Here is a 16,980-nt window from a genome sequence, read left to right on the forward strand (position 1 = left end):
TTTAATTCAGTTAAACTCTCATTGGACCCCTTTGCCTCCTGGCCAATAGGAATCAGGCAAGCCATTGGGCTGCTGAATGCTCATTGGTCCCCTTGGGAGACTGTCTAATAGTCTTCTAGAGAGCTTAATTCTTATTGGTTCTTTTATTAAGTGTTTTTAAATTAATTGAACTAGATTTACTCTAGCCTAATTCTCATTGGTCCACCTCCAAGGCCATCCAATAGGAATTGGGTACACCTTGTGGGCATCTGGGCTAGGGAGCTGACATGTGTCCCTCATTCCCTTTGTGTAAAGAGAGCTTGTGTGTGTGTGTGTGTGTGTGTGTGTGTGAGTGAGTTTCTCTCTCATACCCTACTTGCAAGTCTCGCCCCCTCCTATGTAGGGATTGCCAAAGACTTTTGGGACACACACAAAGCATCCAATTCCCCCAATGTTTGACCTTTGGACACAACCTTTGAATTTTGGAACCTTAGCATTTTGGAAGACTTAATGGGCTGAACCTTAGGGTCTTTTAAGCCCATTGTTACAGATGGCCCCCCCTTTGGATCCCTATTTTCCCACCTTTGGATCCTTACTGTGGCCAGTCTGCTAGCTTAACCAATATTCTAGATTTTTCTCCCCTGACACTTCCCCATATTAAATGATCAGTTTAACATGAGAAAATCCTTTAGGAGAATTAGATATTGATTATTATGACACTCGCTTTGCATCAACTAAAAACACCATAGAGCTCCTTGCCCCTACCCTTGTTTCAACATGTGTTGCAAACTCTACGTCTCAAGAGTTGATATTTGTGACAAGAATATCCTAAAGCCCTTTTTGTCCTTTTTATAGTACACCCCATTTGGCATACATGTTGGCCAAGGCAATGCCTCAATGTCATGCACCGTGCCACATGTCTTCAAGCCGCAAGTATAGGTGATTTCACCGGGATAGATGTCCTCCCTTTGCATCCATTGAAGAAACCCCAACACTCCCGATACTACCTCTATTCAATATATCTTCCAATCGGCATTTTTCATAGTGCCACATGCATTCAAAATGGAAGTGTAGGTGATTGCATTGGCCCTCTCTTTGCATCAACTAAAAACAGTGTAGAGCTCCTTGACCTTTCCCTTGTTTGACATGTGCTACAATCCATATGCTTCAGGAGTCGACATTTTGGACAAGAATCTCCTCAAGCTCTTTTTAACCTTTCTACAGTACACCCCCATTTGGAATACATGTTGGCCAGGAAAATGCATCAACATCATGCACAGTGCCAAATGTCTTCAAGCCACTAGTATGGGTGATATTATCGATAGAGATGCCCTCCCTTTGCATCCATTGACAAAAGCACAACACTTCCCAATCCATCCCATGTTTGCATATCCCGCAATTGGCGTTTTGCGTAGTGCCACATGCCTTCATGTAAGTGATTGCATCGGCCCTAGCTCGCATCAGATCAAAAGAGCCTAGAGCTTTTTTCCCTTGCCCCTGTTTGACATGCACAATGAGTGCGTTTCAAGAGTCAACATTCCAAACAAGAATCTCCTCAAGCCCTGTTTGTCCTACCCCATTTTGGCATAGATAGGGTGATATCTATGGGGGTGATCACTCAATGCTACAACCATCTTAGACTTGCAGTACCAAATGTACAGCAACAATCAAAACTATGTACCATTGAACAAAAGTGAACCAATAATGAAACCCATGAGCGCTATTACAATTGGAGTTTGGTGAGAGAACTACCATACAATCCCCCACCCATGAATCAACCGTCACCACCAAGATATCCAGTGGGACAAAATAATGTTGCGTTAGGAGCCAAAAGACCGCATCCCATGCTATGATAGCAACCAACTTTTCCTATTGACAATAGAATTGTTGTAAGATACACTCAACCAATCGAACCTTTTTAAAGTCACGCCTTAGTGCCTAGTCGCACCTACTATGAGGGACCCAAGGAACCTTATGGAATCTCTGTAGAAGCCAATTTTATGAGAGAGTTTCTTATTCTGCAGGGTAGAACATTGAGATCTTACACCAAACCTTATATGTACCACAACCAACAAGGGATCACTATCTGGCAAATGAAAACACTTTGATGTTTATAGCCAACCCAAACTATAAGCCTAGGACATATCCAGTTAGGCAAGGCTAGCCAACGCCACTGATGTAGCCACCTCAACTCATGAATCCACTCTATGAGTTTGAAGACGATCATTGGGTGAGGAATTGTCCACACAAAGGAGAAAGACACAATGTCGTTTTGTTGTCTTTCTGTGGGGTTTTGAGTAGTCTTGATTAATATTTGCTTAGTCTTGAGTCTAGCCTCATATGCCTATAATAAAGCATCTTGTGGCTTGAAGACTTTCTCGAACCACATTGTCATTTTGTTTTGTCTTTCTGTGGGGTTTTGAGTAGGCTCTACTAAGGCAAACCCCACACAAAGACAAAACAAGACGACAAAGATTTGAGCTTGAGACACCTAAAAAGAAAACTGATGAAGCATCCCCTCAAACGATAATAGAATCAAAACCACAAAGCAACATGGAAGTAGGAACTCAACCACAAACTGTTAATGAGCTAGAAACACAACCTGACAAACAATACCAAACGGTGATCAAACTGAAGGAGTGTGTGCAAACATCCCATATGACAATAGGTCATATCTAAAAGTACATATCCCACAGATTGAGGAACGATGACCAAATGGATTATGGAAATCCATTCTAGAAAGGCAAAGGAGAAGTGCAACTTCTCAATCCGCACCAATCCCGCAGATAAACATGGAACATAAACATCTAAACCTTTATGTCAAATCTCTCTATGGTAACATTGGATATGTCGCTTCAAAGATAACAAATCTTGCACCCTAAAAATGTTAACCTCTTACACATTACTCTCTATATTGATGGAGAGGTTGCATGCATGCTATATTGATGGAGAGGCTGCATGCACGCTATATTGATGGGGAGGTTGCATGCATGCTGTAGAACAAAAGTAAGGTTTTAATTTCACAAAATCTTCTGTGTTTATTTAGACTATTCTTTTTTGTTTATTTCACATCATTAGAATGCAAGGTCTGGAATTCCAAGTTTAAGCTTTTGTATGCTAAGGAGTTGGTGAACATGTCAACTCACATCCAATCCATGAAGCCAAACATACGGATGACTGATTTGTGGCAAGTGCTCGTCCCATCTACAATGGAACACCAAATCTCGGAAATACAATAAACCTTCATCCTCCTCGATTGCGATAGCACAAACTTGCTAGCTGCAATGCAAGTAGTTCAGATCCCCCATAGCACCTAAAGTGTATCCCACAATATTCACCATAGAACATTCACCAAGATGAGCAATTTATCTTAAATCCTGATCAGCATAAGCTTGTGTCTAGATCTAGAAACTCCATGGCAATAGGAAATTTCCAATCTTTGATGGGTTATTCTTATAAAAGATTAATGAATGTTGTCAGTCATACATGGGTCCTTGTTGAAACTCAAAATGGGCTCCTAGCCAATACAACCATTCATACAACCAAGCCATTTAGCATCTGAGGAGAGAGTTGATATTTTATGATGTACACAAATGGCAATCTACAACACATCAATTTTACTATGGTACAGTATGTTACAAAGGCTCTTCTTCCCTTTTTCTCACATTTAAAACATGGGTCAGTACAATGTATAAACAAGTACTCTTCCTTCCTTCATCTTCCCTTTAATAGCATTGCATTAAGGCAAACCATCATGTTTTTTAATCCCCACCACCACAACCACCACCACCACAACCACTGCCTCCGCATCCAGCTCCTCCGCAAGCACTTCCTCCACAACCTCCACCACATGCTCCAGCTGCTCTGCATCCTGCCGCTCCAAGCGCGCCATTGCCGGGGCTGTAAAAGTACGAAGCCCAAATCATGGGTGACATGTCCCACCAGCAATAATATGGCATCATGGCCTCTCGTCTTGACATCGTTGACGCTCCACTTCTCGTTGTCATCACAACAGCCCCTATGTGGAACATGGGTGACAGCGTTAGGACATTTACAAATTCGGGCATCATGGCCTTGTGAGAAAGAAGTAGACAACCTTGCATCCCCAAGTACCCCATGTCCTATCAACATAACAAGATGGCATAATCCGATCTGAGCAGAGCCCTCCCTCTGACCTTGCATTCATGCATTTCAACTTACCCCATTCATCAGCCGAGGTTGCCTGTGGAAGTGGAGCTCGACTTGACTTGAGCTTGATTTTCAAGCCCTCCATGTCATAGACAGAGGTAGCAATTATATTCAACAAAGACAGTACGAGAACCACGCTCTCTGTGGGTAAAACCTATCCACACAAGACCATCTTTCAAGTAATAGCTCTACAAGAAAAAGCTCTCCTCAATTACAGGCAGGGTAACTAGAAATGGAAGGTAATGCTTTAGTACCTCCATGGCACCAGTCCTCCAATTGAAAAGGGCAGTTGCTTTCCCAAGGGGTGCATCAATTGGATTGTAGCGAATTAAAGTGACAAATCCTCCTTCTTCTTCATCAGTAGCTCCTATCACCTCGTAGTCAAGCTTTCGGCCGCATACAAGGCGTATCTGAAGAGTGAAGTTGCCCAAGAAAAATCTTTATGAAGAGGCACAACTTGAGGGGGGTAAAAAGGGCAGACAGTTTTTAGAACTTTGCCTAACCTGATTGCTGAGGCTTCCATGTATTTCCAAAAGAGGCCTCATGTTCCACATTGGGTCTGCCATTGCTCTACTCACAGCAAGTCGAGAGCTATTGTCGAAGAAACCCCAACATCGCTGCATCGATAGGATTGCAGATGTGTCCCGCTCCGATATCAATTGCCTGGCACTTCCAACTATTTTGGCTGCAAAACCAAATAGAATGTTGCACTCAGCTAATTCATTGATATCAACCGAGATGCAGATCCATAACAGAAACAGCTTTTAAGCTGTTTCCCATATTATTGGGACAAAGACAACCTTAAGAGTACTTAATAGTGTCTTGAAAAGAAAAATTATACCTGGAGCAGTTCCTACAGTGTTGTAGATGTTTGGGTACTCCCATTCACCTTGATGAATGTGGAAGCACCTCTTCTCTTCTGGGGTAGACGTCTGCCCATCGGAATACCTGAGAAGACGCGACACGTACATATGAAATTGAGCATGTGCAATCAAACAAAGTGACCATGATGTGAGTGCTATGCACCACTAACCACGAACGGACAATGAAGACCACTCCATTGGTGTGATCAAGAACAGTCTTCGTCAGCCAGCATCCCTGTCCACGTGTCGGTAAACCCTCAATCATGCGGCAAGTGTCATCCGTAGGGATGCAATTGATGGTTCGGAACAATCGTGGTGCAAGCTGAGGAGGCGTCACTGATACAGACACAAGTAATGATGGAGGCTTGCCATTGATGGAGCGGCGCGGAACCGCCATATGTGACATACTCAACCACCCATCATAAGAAAGAGTGGGAGTGGCTAGCAGTTGCTGCCATGAGAGATGAGCCACACCAAGTATCTCACTGCCAACTATCTTTTGCTTGAGTGCATTGCCGCGCTTTCGTAGAAGCTCAAGCCGCAAGCCATTTGTCAACTTCTCAACTTCCAATGTCCAAGTATGATTCCAGGCAAGTTCAGAAAGCAAAGGCATGGAGGCAGTTTCAAGCTTGAAATGGCTACACTTCCTCTCCATTTGGAGACGGACACGAAAATTTCCTTTCTTCTTGTGCGGTACATTTCGAGCTTTGATGACAGTTACAAAGACCTGTAGACAAGTTTATGGGTTAAAGCACACGTCCTTACAAGAAGCACAGATTTCTAGCAGCAGATTCCTAGTAGCTAAAGAGCTAAAGAGCGTTCTCACCTGCATAAGTTCTCTGGAAGCCAATGGAGTGAAGTCCAATGGCATGCCAAGTGCTGTCGTCGGCTTGTTGGCATTGGATGATAAATTGGGGGCTGGTGAGGGTAACAGAAGAGGAGCTGGTGGCTCTCCTCGATACATAGCACCAGCTCGCTGATACATAGTGCCATAAGATTCCTGCCACAATCTGCATGTTTGTTCAAAGCCCTCTTGCAACTTCTGGCCCAGGTTTCTATCTGCATCAGTATCATCATGCTCAAGAACTTTGCCTAGTATGCGAGTGAGGTCTTCTGCATACGCTTGCGGGTTCAGCTGGTGAGCATGCCACATCAAATCTATGTCGTATGTCGGAACCAAGAAAAACTTGCGGCCTGTCATTTTGAACAGATGCAAAAACCCCTTGTAGCGCTGGACAGAAGCCGCCAGAAAGCTCACCTCCTTCATATGTGACTGGGAAACCTACTCCAACACCATAATGTAAAGTCCATACTCACATTTGCAATATGCTGGGGTAAAGCAGAAGCACAAAACAAGACACTTAATGCACCTGATAGTAGAAAGTACTTTGCCTCATTGCTGCCTCTTCAAGATTATATTGAATTCTCGACGCTTGTTTTGGAAGGGCAGGTAGCTGCCTTTGATCTACATGTTGAAACTGAGTGAGGTCCAGGTGATACTGCTCCTGGGGGTACCGCTCTTCCCACTTCTTCCGGCTGCTCTCTATGACCTCAGGTACCTCCATCGTCATGGGGGCACCGAGAAGGCGTCCATATAGAAGCTGGCAGTCGTGGGCATATGCGATCTACAAGCAAACAAGGGGTTCACCATGAATTCATGGTGGACAGTCCTTCTCATTCTTCACTCATATAAATACTAATGTTTGCAAAGTAGCTGAACTGAGTGAGCTAATGAGTCAGGTGCAAAGCTCCAAGCTATGGTGATATGTCATCCCATTATACTGTATATACTGGGGCTGGGAGATTTACATAGCAACCACACCATTTGAAAGGAAAGCAATGGACTAATTGCTTACCGGGTTGAGACGATGGCAATGCCATATCCAAGCACAGTCGAGAGGAGGTTGAAGAGGTACCGAGCACCCAGTGGAGCCACTGCCATACTCAGCAAGCAAAGGCAGCCAGCACTCCTCATATCTACAGCATACCCATCAATACTCAATGAGACACACACCATAACCGCTTCCTCAGGCATGTAACAATGCATCCTACAATACCCCCACCTCTCTCTCTCTCTCTCTCTCTCTCTCTCTCTCTCTCTCTCTCTCTCTCTCTGTGTGTGTGTGTGTGTGTGTGTGTGTGTGTGTGTGTGTGTGTGTGTGTGTGTGTGTGTGTGTGCGCGCGTGCCTGCATTGTACAGAAGATGTGGTTGAGAGAGATATTCCTCACCTTTGAATGGCGCGGGAAAGTGCAGGGCCGGCCTGGTATAAGCAGCGATGGCGATCGACCTGCTCAAGGAAATGCAGCAGCTGGAGAGCCTTGGGAACCACTGGATCAATGCTCAACGATAAAGCCAGCGCAGAGCTCCAATTGTCGGCCTGCACCGATTCCGCAGTACTACTCTGCTCGCCCATCACCGTGGCAATGGATGGAGAGAGAGAGAGAGAGAGAGAGAGAGAGAGAGAGAGAGAGAGAGAGAGATGTGTGTGTGGGTGGCTGTGTGTGTATGTGTGGGTGGGTGGGTTGGGGGGGGGGGGGGGTGTGGAAGAGAGAGAGAGAGAGAGAGAGCTGTGTGTGTATCTGAGAGGAGAAGGGAACACAGCGGAAGAGAGCCGCGCAACTTCGCACAAGGCGTCAGGACTCGTACTCGGTCGGAGATATCTTTGACCGCTTACTTTCTATGAGACATATAGCCTCGTGTAGCAGGATTGTGGTATGTGTTCGCTGCGTCATCTCCTCGTATTAAGGAAAAATTACCAAAATATCCCTCTAATCTGCTGAAATACCCCTCGTATTTTCAAAATTCTCAATCTACCCACAAAATACACCTAGAATTTCCTAAAATACCCCAAATTTTTTTGAAAATTCCCAAGATATTCAAAATCCCAAATGAAGCCAAAACAAAGAGAAAATACGACACACGCATTTTGGCTTCTCAATACAAGATGAAGCCACATCGAAGAGATGGCCCCTCACACACAATCTGGCTTTCCAATACAAAATGAAGCCAAATTGGAGAGAAAACCCCTCACATGCATTTTGGCCTCCCAATACAAAATGAAGCCAATTCTTCCCACATATTAATCTGCGATTGGAGCGTTGTAAGTACGCTTGTTGTGGCTTTCTAATACTATATGAAGCCAAATCCCCACTATGTATATCAATCTGCAATTGGAGCTTTGCAAGTACATTCGTTGTGGCCAAGACCACCACAACGAGAGCATGTTAAGTCACGCTTTTCCTTGAAGCGATCCTCAGTTCTAATACGAAGTTTTTTAGGATGCCCAGGTGGTCAGCGTGTTGCAGGTGGTTTCAATTGATCATTAGCATCTTCGCTTGCATCCACATTTGGACTTATGACACCACTATAAGTATCACAATAGGCTTGCATACTATATGCCTTATGTACATACGATTGAACACACTCTCTCTTCTCTCTTGAAGAGAATAGCTGCAATAGCATGAGCACATGGAATTTCAAATGTTTGCCACTTGTTACATGAGCATGACTTAGTAGGTACATCAACCACACATGTTCTCTTATTTGTCAAGATTTCAAAAACCATATCACTAGAGGGCAAGATTCGGTATTGCCGAGCAACATTTCCTACGTCACGCAAGTTTTTCTCTACATTTGCAACCAATGTAAATTGCACTCTATCTCCCAAAGACTCACATGCCTTCTTACCCTCCGTTCTACGTGCGTGGAACCAAGCTGTTAGTTGTCGACGAATGATGTCAAGCATAGATATGATAGGCTTATCTCTAGCCTTAAGAAACCATGCATTCAACGACTCTGCAATGTTGGACGTAAGATGTCCATAATGCTTGTCTTTAAAGTGGATTGTTGCCCAATGAGATGGGGGAGAAGTGGACAATAAGTAGTCCGTTGCACCAGGACTTATGGCTTTCATCCCTTCAATAGCCTCGTCAAAGTCAATATTAGTGTTAGCATAACCTACTACCCAAAACAATCGAATGAATTCCCCATTGTTGCATTTTTGCATCCAAATGACGCATACAATATGCATGCTCACACCCTGGAAAGACAAGCCCTACAACGGGTAGAAGACCTTTCTGCTTATTTGACACAAAAGTGACCCCATTAACACGCGTCATGCAATCACGTACATTTTGCAAAAATCACAACCAATTGTCTTCATTTTCCGCATCTACTACACCAAATGCTATTGGAAACAAAGCCCCCGTAGCATCAATCATTGTGGCTGTCAATAAAGCAACAAGATATTTGCTTGTCAAGAATGTGCCATCCAACCCAATAAAGTCACAGCAATGGGAAAAGCCAGTGATGTATGCTCCAAACGCAAGAAACAAGCGATGAAAACGACCTTCAACGGTTTGTTGTAAATGGGCCATAGAACCTGGATTACTGGCCACAAGCTTGTCACAGTAAGATTGAAGTTTTCCATAAGATTTTGCATGATCACCATGAACAATACCCAAAGCAAGTTGCTTTGCCTTCCAAGCAACCTTGTATGAACTTGAAACTCCAGCTTCTCAACGCAAATCGGCCATGAGCTCCTTCGGCCTATACATTGGGTGTTCTTGAAGTTTCTCAACATACTTTGATGCAACCCATTCGGCGGTGACCTCCTTGTTTCCAAGCTGTGAAGCACCACCACAAGTGTGCTCATCAAGAAATACCTTCACCACACAACCAGGCCCACCAGAGATCTAGGATGCATGCAAGCGCCATTTACATCCCTCTGCCTTGCATACAACGGTGTACCTGGATCTATCTGACTTGGCAAGCCTTAGCTCTACATGAGACTTGATGGCATGTTCTCAAACCATTGAACGAAGCACACTAAGAGACTCAAATTGAGCACCGACTCAAAGAGTCGTAGACATGGTAGCTTCGGGTGCATTGTTCTCAACCATGTTTGCATTATTCTCAGCCATAGTTTCCCTCGTGTATTTGCTCACAACTGCTCTTTACTACCACACTTGCATACATACAAAGGCCTCTTGCTCTCAATATGTGCCATGCACTATCTTGTTGCACAACTCTAAAGCATAAGAATCTGCCCACACATCTCATAGAGGCTCCTTTGCATGCCATTGTTCTTGCACAACACATAGAAGGGAATGCCCTCACACCTGCATACAGGCTGCCCACACTATTGCATATAGGCTCGGCATTGGAGAGAGAGAACGCGCAACCTGATTCTAACCTGGGAGAACGCGCAGTCATGTAATAAGCTGAGAGAACGCGTGGCTGCAGGTTTGCGCGCTTCGTTTATGTGCAAGTTTTTGCTCGCAGGCGAAAGTAGTTTGTATTCGTAAGTTTTTGGACACGCTGGGCAGATTGGAAATTTTGAAAATACGAGGGGCAGTTTGGGAATTTTAGCAAAATGGAGGGGTATTTTGGTAATTTTCCTATTATAGATATATATATTGATCCTTTCTCCCTCTCTTCATGCGTACAGAAGGCCACCGTGTTATTAATCAAAGGGAAAATTACCAAAATACCCCTCTAATTTGTGGAAATTCCCCTCCAGTTTCAAAAATTCCCAAAACACCCCCAATATTTTGTCATAAATTCCCAAAATGCCCTTCAAATTTTCCAATATTCCCAAGATACCCCTGGTTGTGAAAATACATTTCTCCAAAGATTAAAAAATTTGTAGCTTTTCATAAGAAGACTCATTGCTTGATGGAGCGTCTGAGTGTCTGAGTGAAGGCGATGGTCTCGTGAGTGCTGGATGGTTTCGATCGGCTTGGTCTACGCAAGGGACTCCCAAGCGTGTGCCCTGGGCTCCATGTGCAAGTAGGATATGTTGCTAGGCTGTGTCTTGACCTCTTTCTGTTTGGCAGCTCGAAGCTCTGCGCTTAGATCCTTGCATTAGCCTTGGTGTGGGGTTGCCTGTGTTGAGGGGAGATCGACCAGCGTCTGCTCCACTCTCTGTTGCACGCACTCCGCCTTAATAATCGCTACTTTCAAGACGTTAATAATCGTCGTTTGCAGTTTGAAATAATCGTTGATTATGCTCCGGAGTATTGTGCCAAAAATAATCGTTTTTCCTTTGTTCTTGAGGCTTCCCTTTATTTGCCTTTTCACATACCAAAGGCTTCTACCTTTTCCATACCAAAGCCTTTGATTGGAAGTGATAAGATATTAAGGCCTTCCATCGCGCCATGACCAGTTCTTCTAAGCCGTCCTACGCCAAGGCAGTGGGCAAACAGAGGTCGAAGATCGAGCACCCCGACACTCTAAAGGCTATCGAACCGACATACGACTTTGCGAAACCAGGCGTCGATGATAGCGGTCAAAGCTCCCTTACTAATCTGAGTAAGGAGGAACTGAAACAAAGAAAAACGGATGTGGAAAAAAACCTAGCGGCAATCCTTTGTGCACTAGTAGTGAACAAAAGGTCGCGCGAAGGTTCGACGATGCAGGAGGATGCTGTTGAAGTGGCCAAAGGGACATAGCTTTTCAAGCACTCAAGAAGGCGCTCCCGCAGTGTGTCGAGGTGGAAGATGCCGTTACGGTGGTTGTTTCCTCTGCCATTGTGAAAAGACAACTTGCGGAGGTTGCAAATTTCACTCTGGTCTTCGGGTTTATAAGGAGAGTTCCCAATAGAATTGAGCTCAGTAACTGGCTCTGTAGTCCACTAGTTCTGAATCAGCACGGCTCGGTAATGTTCACCCAATATATAGCAAAAGGATCCGTGTCAGTTCAGTTTAACGACAATGCAATGGTTGAGAGGGTTTTGGCGAAAAGCCCGCTGTTCTTCAATCACGGGCCGGTATGCGTGCTCCCCTGGGACCCTCTGTTTGAATCTAACGAGGCATTCAAGGATCTTTGCCCAGTATGGGTGGAGTTTTTCAACCTCCCCGTATGGCTTAGGAAGAACTTGAAGGACCTCGCAGCTTTGCTTGGTGATCCACTTTTTGTCCCATCTTCCAGAGCCTCGGGTGTAGCAGCAAACAAGATCTGTATTTGGTGGGATTTGCGAAAGCCACAACCAAAGAACTTGGTGGTGAATGTTGGGGTAGGACTAAAGATTATTCCTTTGAATTTTAACACCTTCTTCGGTGCCTGCTTCAAATGCAACAAATTCGGTCATTATGCGAGGACGTGTCCCACTGAGGTGCTAAAGCCTACAGACTAGATGATGGAGAGAGGCGAATTAATGGATACCCCACAGGGTGGCACGAACGCAATAGATTCAACAAAGAAGCCTACTGAAAATCTTGGCAAGGTAGAGAGTGGTCAAAATAATGTCAATTCAGATAAACATGGAGAGAAACAAGATCATGGCAACCAGGGTAAGGGCAAGACCACCCAAAGCTACCGCTTCTCATCCACCGCTCAACAAAGAACGGCCACCCCAGGAATGCAGAAGATCATGATGTCTCCAACTCTTTGGTCAAAAGATGAGGGTTGGCAACAAATATCTCATATTTCATGTAAACGGTTCAAAGCGCAGGCTAGGGCCTTGGGGCAGATCAAAGGTATCCCACCGGATTGCCCAAAGCCTCCTTTCCTATATGAAAACTTATTTGAAGTTTTGGGGAAGACGAATCAAGAGGACCTTTTCACTTCCAAGCTGGATACCATGCAGGTTCCAGCAGAAAAGGAGCCAATGGAAGAGGACAACCTAAATGGGAACTCTGTTGAAGAGTTCCCGGAGGCAGAAGAATTTGTCCCCCTTTCCCAATGATGGATACTCTCTCTATTCAATCTTGGAACGTAAAGGGATAAAAAACCCGGAAGAAGGGCACTCTCTTCTAGGAAGAAGTGAAGAAGGAGAAGGCAGTCAATTGTTGGGCCATCCAAGAGCACCATCTGGATGCTCGTAGCAAGAGAAAACAGACTGTAGGAAAAAAACTTATTTTTATGGGGAAGGAAGTGACGGTTACAGTGGTGTCTTCTTCATTGCTGACACAGATTTGGAGCCAAAGATGGTTCTAAACCACCCCTTCGGAAGAGTCCTGGGTGTTAGAATTAGATGGAACAATCAACCTATCACCATAGGAAATGTTTACGGCCCTTGCAATGCAAAGGATAGAGCTAAATTGTGGATGCAGCTCAGGGATACTCCGATCGAAGGGGAGTAGCCGATGGTTGGAGGTTTCAATATGGTCGAGAAAAGCAAGGACAGAACAGGCTTCGCCAGTATACTGGCTGGCTCAGAAAAGTCTAAATGGCCGAGCTTATGTGAGAAGTGGGCTATGATTGACTTGTGGGAGGTGGGCCCATGGAACAACATACCTGGATTCACCTACACAAGCCTTCAATATGCCTGCACTACCTCCCGGCTGGACAGATGCTACTGCTCTCATCAAGGTGACTGGATTTCAACGACGTTAGAGATGAAGGTAATCTCAACAAAAAGCCTCTCCGATCACATGCCATTGCACTTACAACTCAAGAAAGATTAAGGAGGGGAGAAATCCCCGAGAGGGGAGAAAAAGATTCTGGTTATAGGGACACACCTGTTCAAAGACCCTCTCTTCAGAAGCATCATTAAGAAAGCGTTGGGAAAGCTCAAGAAAGATGTGGGGATGAATAAACCCAGTGCTTGGAACCTATTTGTTCGGAGTGTACAAAAAGCTATCAAAGCTTCGGGTCCTCGGGTTAAAATATCCAATGAGGCACATATCAAACATCTCACAGAGGAGGTAGCGCAATTAGCCTCTAGGAAGACTGCCGGACTGGCTACCGAGGATGAGCACAAGCGATGGCTTGAAGCTAAATCTCACCTGGCCAACGGACAGCTGGAGGAAATCAGGAAGGCGAGATTTCTCTCTAGGGAAACTTTCCTTCCACCAGAGCCTTCTAACCAAGCACATTTTTTTAGGGCTCTGAAAGTGAGGAAGAGTCAAGGCCGCGTGCAAGTGCTCGATGATGAGAAAGGGAATACATTTCAAAACCAAGATGAGGTGGCTGGACTTATGCTCAATTATCTCAGCCAGATTATCGGCCACCCAGAGACCCAATCTCAAGAAGTGGAAGAAGCCCGAGCGTCTTTACTTGGGAGTGTTGAAAAGAAGGTTCCCCAGGAGGAAGCCAACCGCATGGAAAAGGCGTTCTCTGAGGAGGAATGCTCAGCCGCACTAAAAGATCTTGGCAATGAAAAGTCCCCTGGTTGGGATGGACTGACGACTGAATTCTGTAGGGAATTTTGGGATGATCTCAAGGGTCCAGTCACACGGATGGCCAATCAAGTTGTTGCTGAAGAGTCATTGGATGCAAGTGTTAAGAGAGGGCTTATCAAGCCCATCCCCAAACAGATCTGCTGCTCTCAACTTTAACATTGGCGTCCCATTACGATGATGTCATTAGCATACAAAATTATTGCCAAGTTGATAGCTCTAAGACTTGCCCCCCTCCTGAGTCGGATCATTTCTCCCCATCAACACGGGCTCATTAAAGGGAGATCTATATATGACGACATCTTGGCAGCAATGGTAGGAATAGAGTATGCATCCTTCTCCAAGCAAGAGTGCATCTTGCTACAGCTGGACCTCGACAAAGCCTATGATAGAATAGAATGGTCCTATATAGAAGAAGTCATGGGAGCTCTGGGCTTTGGGCCTCGAGGCGTTGGCAGCCAATTAGAGCTCCTGTTTAATGACAGAATTGTGGGCTCTTTAAGGTCTATTAAGCAAGGATGTCCCTTGGCCCCCTTGCTTTTCACCATCGGGTCGCATCCTATCATTATGATGCTCGAAGTCAGTGCTGCGCGGGGAGAGATTCAAGGTCTAGCATTACCGGGCAACGACCAGCTACTGGCCAAAATGTTCGCAAATGATTTGCTCCTATTCTTGAAGGCGTGCCCTCAAGTTGTCAAGAGAGCTCTAGAGATTGTGCAAACATTTTCCGTGGCCTCGGGATCCAAGTGCAATATAGAGAAGTCAAGACTTATCTCCCTGTCGGAGAACGACTCTTTTGACCCTGCAGTCTGGACATGAGAGATTATCTCAAAAGGGAGTGTATTCAGACACCTAGGAGCCCCCGTAGGGGTGGACGTAACCAAGAAAAGGTTTCAATGGGTCCTTGAAAAAATAAGCTAAAAAATGAGAAGATGGGATTTTGTTCTCCTCCCCTTCCAAAGCCGGATTAGAGTGATTAATGCTTTTATGATCTGGTATATTTCTTTCCTCAGCCCCGTGCTCAAGATGGCTAAATGAAACTGGAAAGAATTCTTAAAACCAACGAAAAAGTTTTGGAAGAACAATACAAAAACCTTGTGGCCATGGCAGTGGGCTAGATGGGAGGTAGTTGCTCGCTCGGTAGACCAAGGAGGGCCGGCATTCTTAACCCTTTATCCCATGCTGAGGCCCTTTGTGCCAAATTTATGGTCTCATTGGCTAAACAGGACCAAGCTTGGGCTATCATGACCAAGGAAATGCTTGATGCAGTAAAACTGGGATCGAAAGGGGGAAAGTGGAAGGGGGTTGTGATGCACGACAAACTTCTCGCCCCGAAGTGGTATTATCTTAGATTTGGTGGACTCTCAGGGGAACTGATAAGGAAGTGCAAAAGAGTAGCCGAGCTTTTGGAATGGGGGGAAGCAACCGGATACTTTAAGAACTCCATTTTGCAATGTTCCCCTTGGCTCTCTAAAGTATTGGGGCCGCCTCAAAGACCCTATTGGATAGAAATGGCCAGGAGTGTGAATAATAAGGGGCTCGTTTGACTAGAGCAATTCTGGGATGGCAACAGTAAGTGCTGGAAAACTGCTGACTCTTTAGTCATCCAATTCCAATGGAATGGCTTTGAGATCTTACTAGTCTACAGGGTGATGAAAGAGCTTGATAAGGTGGTGATGCCAATTTGTGAATCCAATTTTGAATGGGACGCTTGGAGATGGCGCGGGAGTAGCCTCTTTTGGAAACCACATTCTAAAGGCATTTACCATGTTTTAATGCACGAGGCTAATTGGTGTAACCCCCTCAACAAATTATGGAAGAGGCACTGGACGGCAAAACGGTGGGAGGGAGTCATGGAGAACATCTGGAAGCTAAGGTGGCCTCATTTTATGAAGATATTTCTGTGGAAAGTGATGTGGGGTGCTCTGCAGACGGGTGTAAAGATACAAGAAAGAGGAATCGGGTCCGATCGTTGCTCGGGGTGCAGAATAGCTAGTAAAGACCTAGCCCACCTTTTCATGGGATGGCAGGCAATCAGTGGCATGGCTAGGAAAATGTGCAAGTGGATTCAAAGGACATGGCAAATTAAGTTCTTCAAGACTGATCTATTCTTTGGTAGTAACAGGTTGGGAAGTCCTGTTCTTCTTGTTTGCACTCAAGTAATCATGTACTACTTCTTTCACCATATTTGGCAAGCAAGGACCCGCCGCGTGTTTGAGGGGGATCTGTCTGTGGCAAGCTTTTGTGAAATCATACAAGAGAGAAGAGTGATGATCCACATGATTAAAGGCAAACAAGCCTCAGACGACTGGTCTAGAACAATACATGCCATGATGACATCTTGTAATAAGTAAAGCCTAGGAGTAGTTGTGGTTTCTCTATCAAGCAGAAAACTTGTAATCCTTTGACCCTCACGGCTCTGTCCGAGCTTGAGGTTGGTGTATATTTCTAATCTTCTTAATACTATCCACTCACAATTGTGAGTTTTGCAATAAAAAAAAAAGGGGACTCCTTTTTCATCCCCCTTTTTCTCTCTCCTCGACGTCACTGCTCCTCGCTTTTTCATTTCAAACCCATTGAAGGCATCTCCCAAGATTCGCTTTAATACAAATGGAACCAAAATTTGGCACGGCCTACTTGCCTTTTTTGCGAGGTAATTTGTGGCAAATTACATGTTAAGCATGCAAAAATGGATCTCAATTATAAAAAAGGAATAAAGATTAAAAAATCTTGAACAATCCAACCAAAATATATACAAGGGTATTTTGGGAATTTTTGAAATTTGAGGGGTATTTTGGGAATTTCCACAAATTAGAGGGGTATTTTG

At 44.7% G+C, this 16,980-nt stretch overlaps 1 protein-coding gene and 1 pseudogene across 2 annotated transcripts; both read right to left on the bottom strand.

Moving 5' to 3' along the window:
- Nucleotides 1-3,399: 3,399 nt before the first annotated feature.
- Nucleotides 3,400-7,561, bottom strand: LOC147427127 (glycine-rich domain-containing protein 1-like). Of its 2 annotated transcripts, XM_086498407.1 has the most exons (10): nucleotides 7,260-7,560; nucleotides 6,887-7,007; nucleotides 6,401-6,655; nucleotides 5,857-6,312; nucleotides 5,201-5,757; nucleotides 5,009-5,115; nucleotides 4,671-4,852; nucleotides 4,422-4,577; nucleotides 4,180-4,321; nucleotides 3,400-3,997 (listed from the first exon to the last, which is right to left on the bottom strand). In XM_086498407.1, the coding sequence occupies exons 1-10, from the start codon at nucleotides 7,442-7,444 to the stop codon at nucleotides 3,741-3,743; spliced, it is 2,418 nt and encodes an 805-aa protein (XP_086354533.1). In that variant the 5' UTR covers nucleotides 7,445-7,560; the 3' UTR covers nucleotides 3,400-3,740. The 2 variants fall into 2 exon arrangements, with proteins under 2 accessions (XP_086354533.1, XP_086354534.1); XM_086498408.1 differs by lacking the exon at nucleotides 4,180-4,321 and having other exon boundaries at nucleotides 3,842-3,997; nucleotides 7,260-7,561.
- A 761-nt stretch (nucleotides 7,562-8,322) lies between these two features.
- LOC147427128 (uncharacterized) lies at nucleotides 8,323-9,953 on the bottom strand (annotated as a pseudogene).
- Nucleotides 9,954-16,980: the final 7,027 nt, after the last annotated feature.

This window comes from Adiantum capillus-veneris, chromosome 24 (genome assembly GCF_014529385.1).
Source record: "Adiantum capillus-veneris isolate H3 chromosome 24, ASM1452938v2, whole genome shotgun sequence".
NCBI lineage: Eukaryota > Viridiplantae > Streptophyta > Polypodiopsida > Polypodiales > Pteridaceae > Adiantum > Adiantum capillus-veneris.

What these genes read in the sequence shown, in the direction of transcription:
- LOC147427127 (XM_086498407.1), bottom strand. Translation starts at nt 7,444, where the DNA reads ATGGGCGAGCAGAGTAGTACTGCGGAATCGGTGCAGGCCGACAATTGG. An exon ending in AAAGTACTTTCTACTATCAG is followed by an intron (nt 6,313 to 6,400) that starts GTGCATTAAGTG and finishes GTGTTGGAGTAG; the next exon opens with GTTTCCCAGTCACATATGAA. An exon ending in ATGGAAGCCTCAGCAATCAG is followed by an intron (nt 4,578 to 4,670) that starts GTTAGGCAAAGT and finishes TTCACTCTTCAG; the next exon opens with ATACGCCTTGTATGCGGCCG.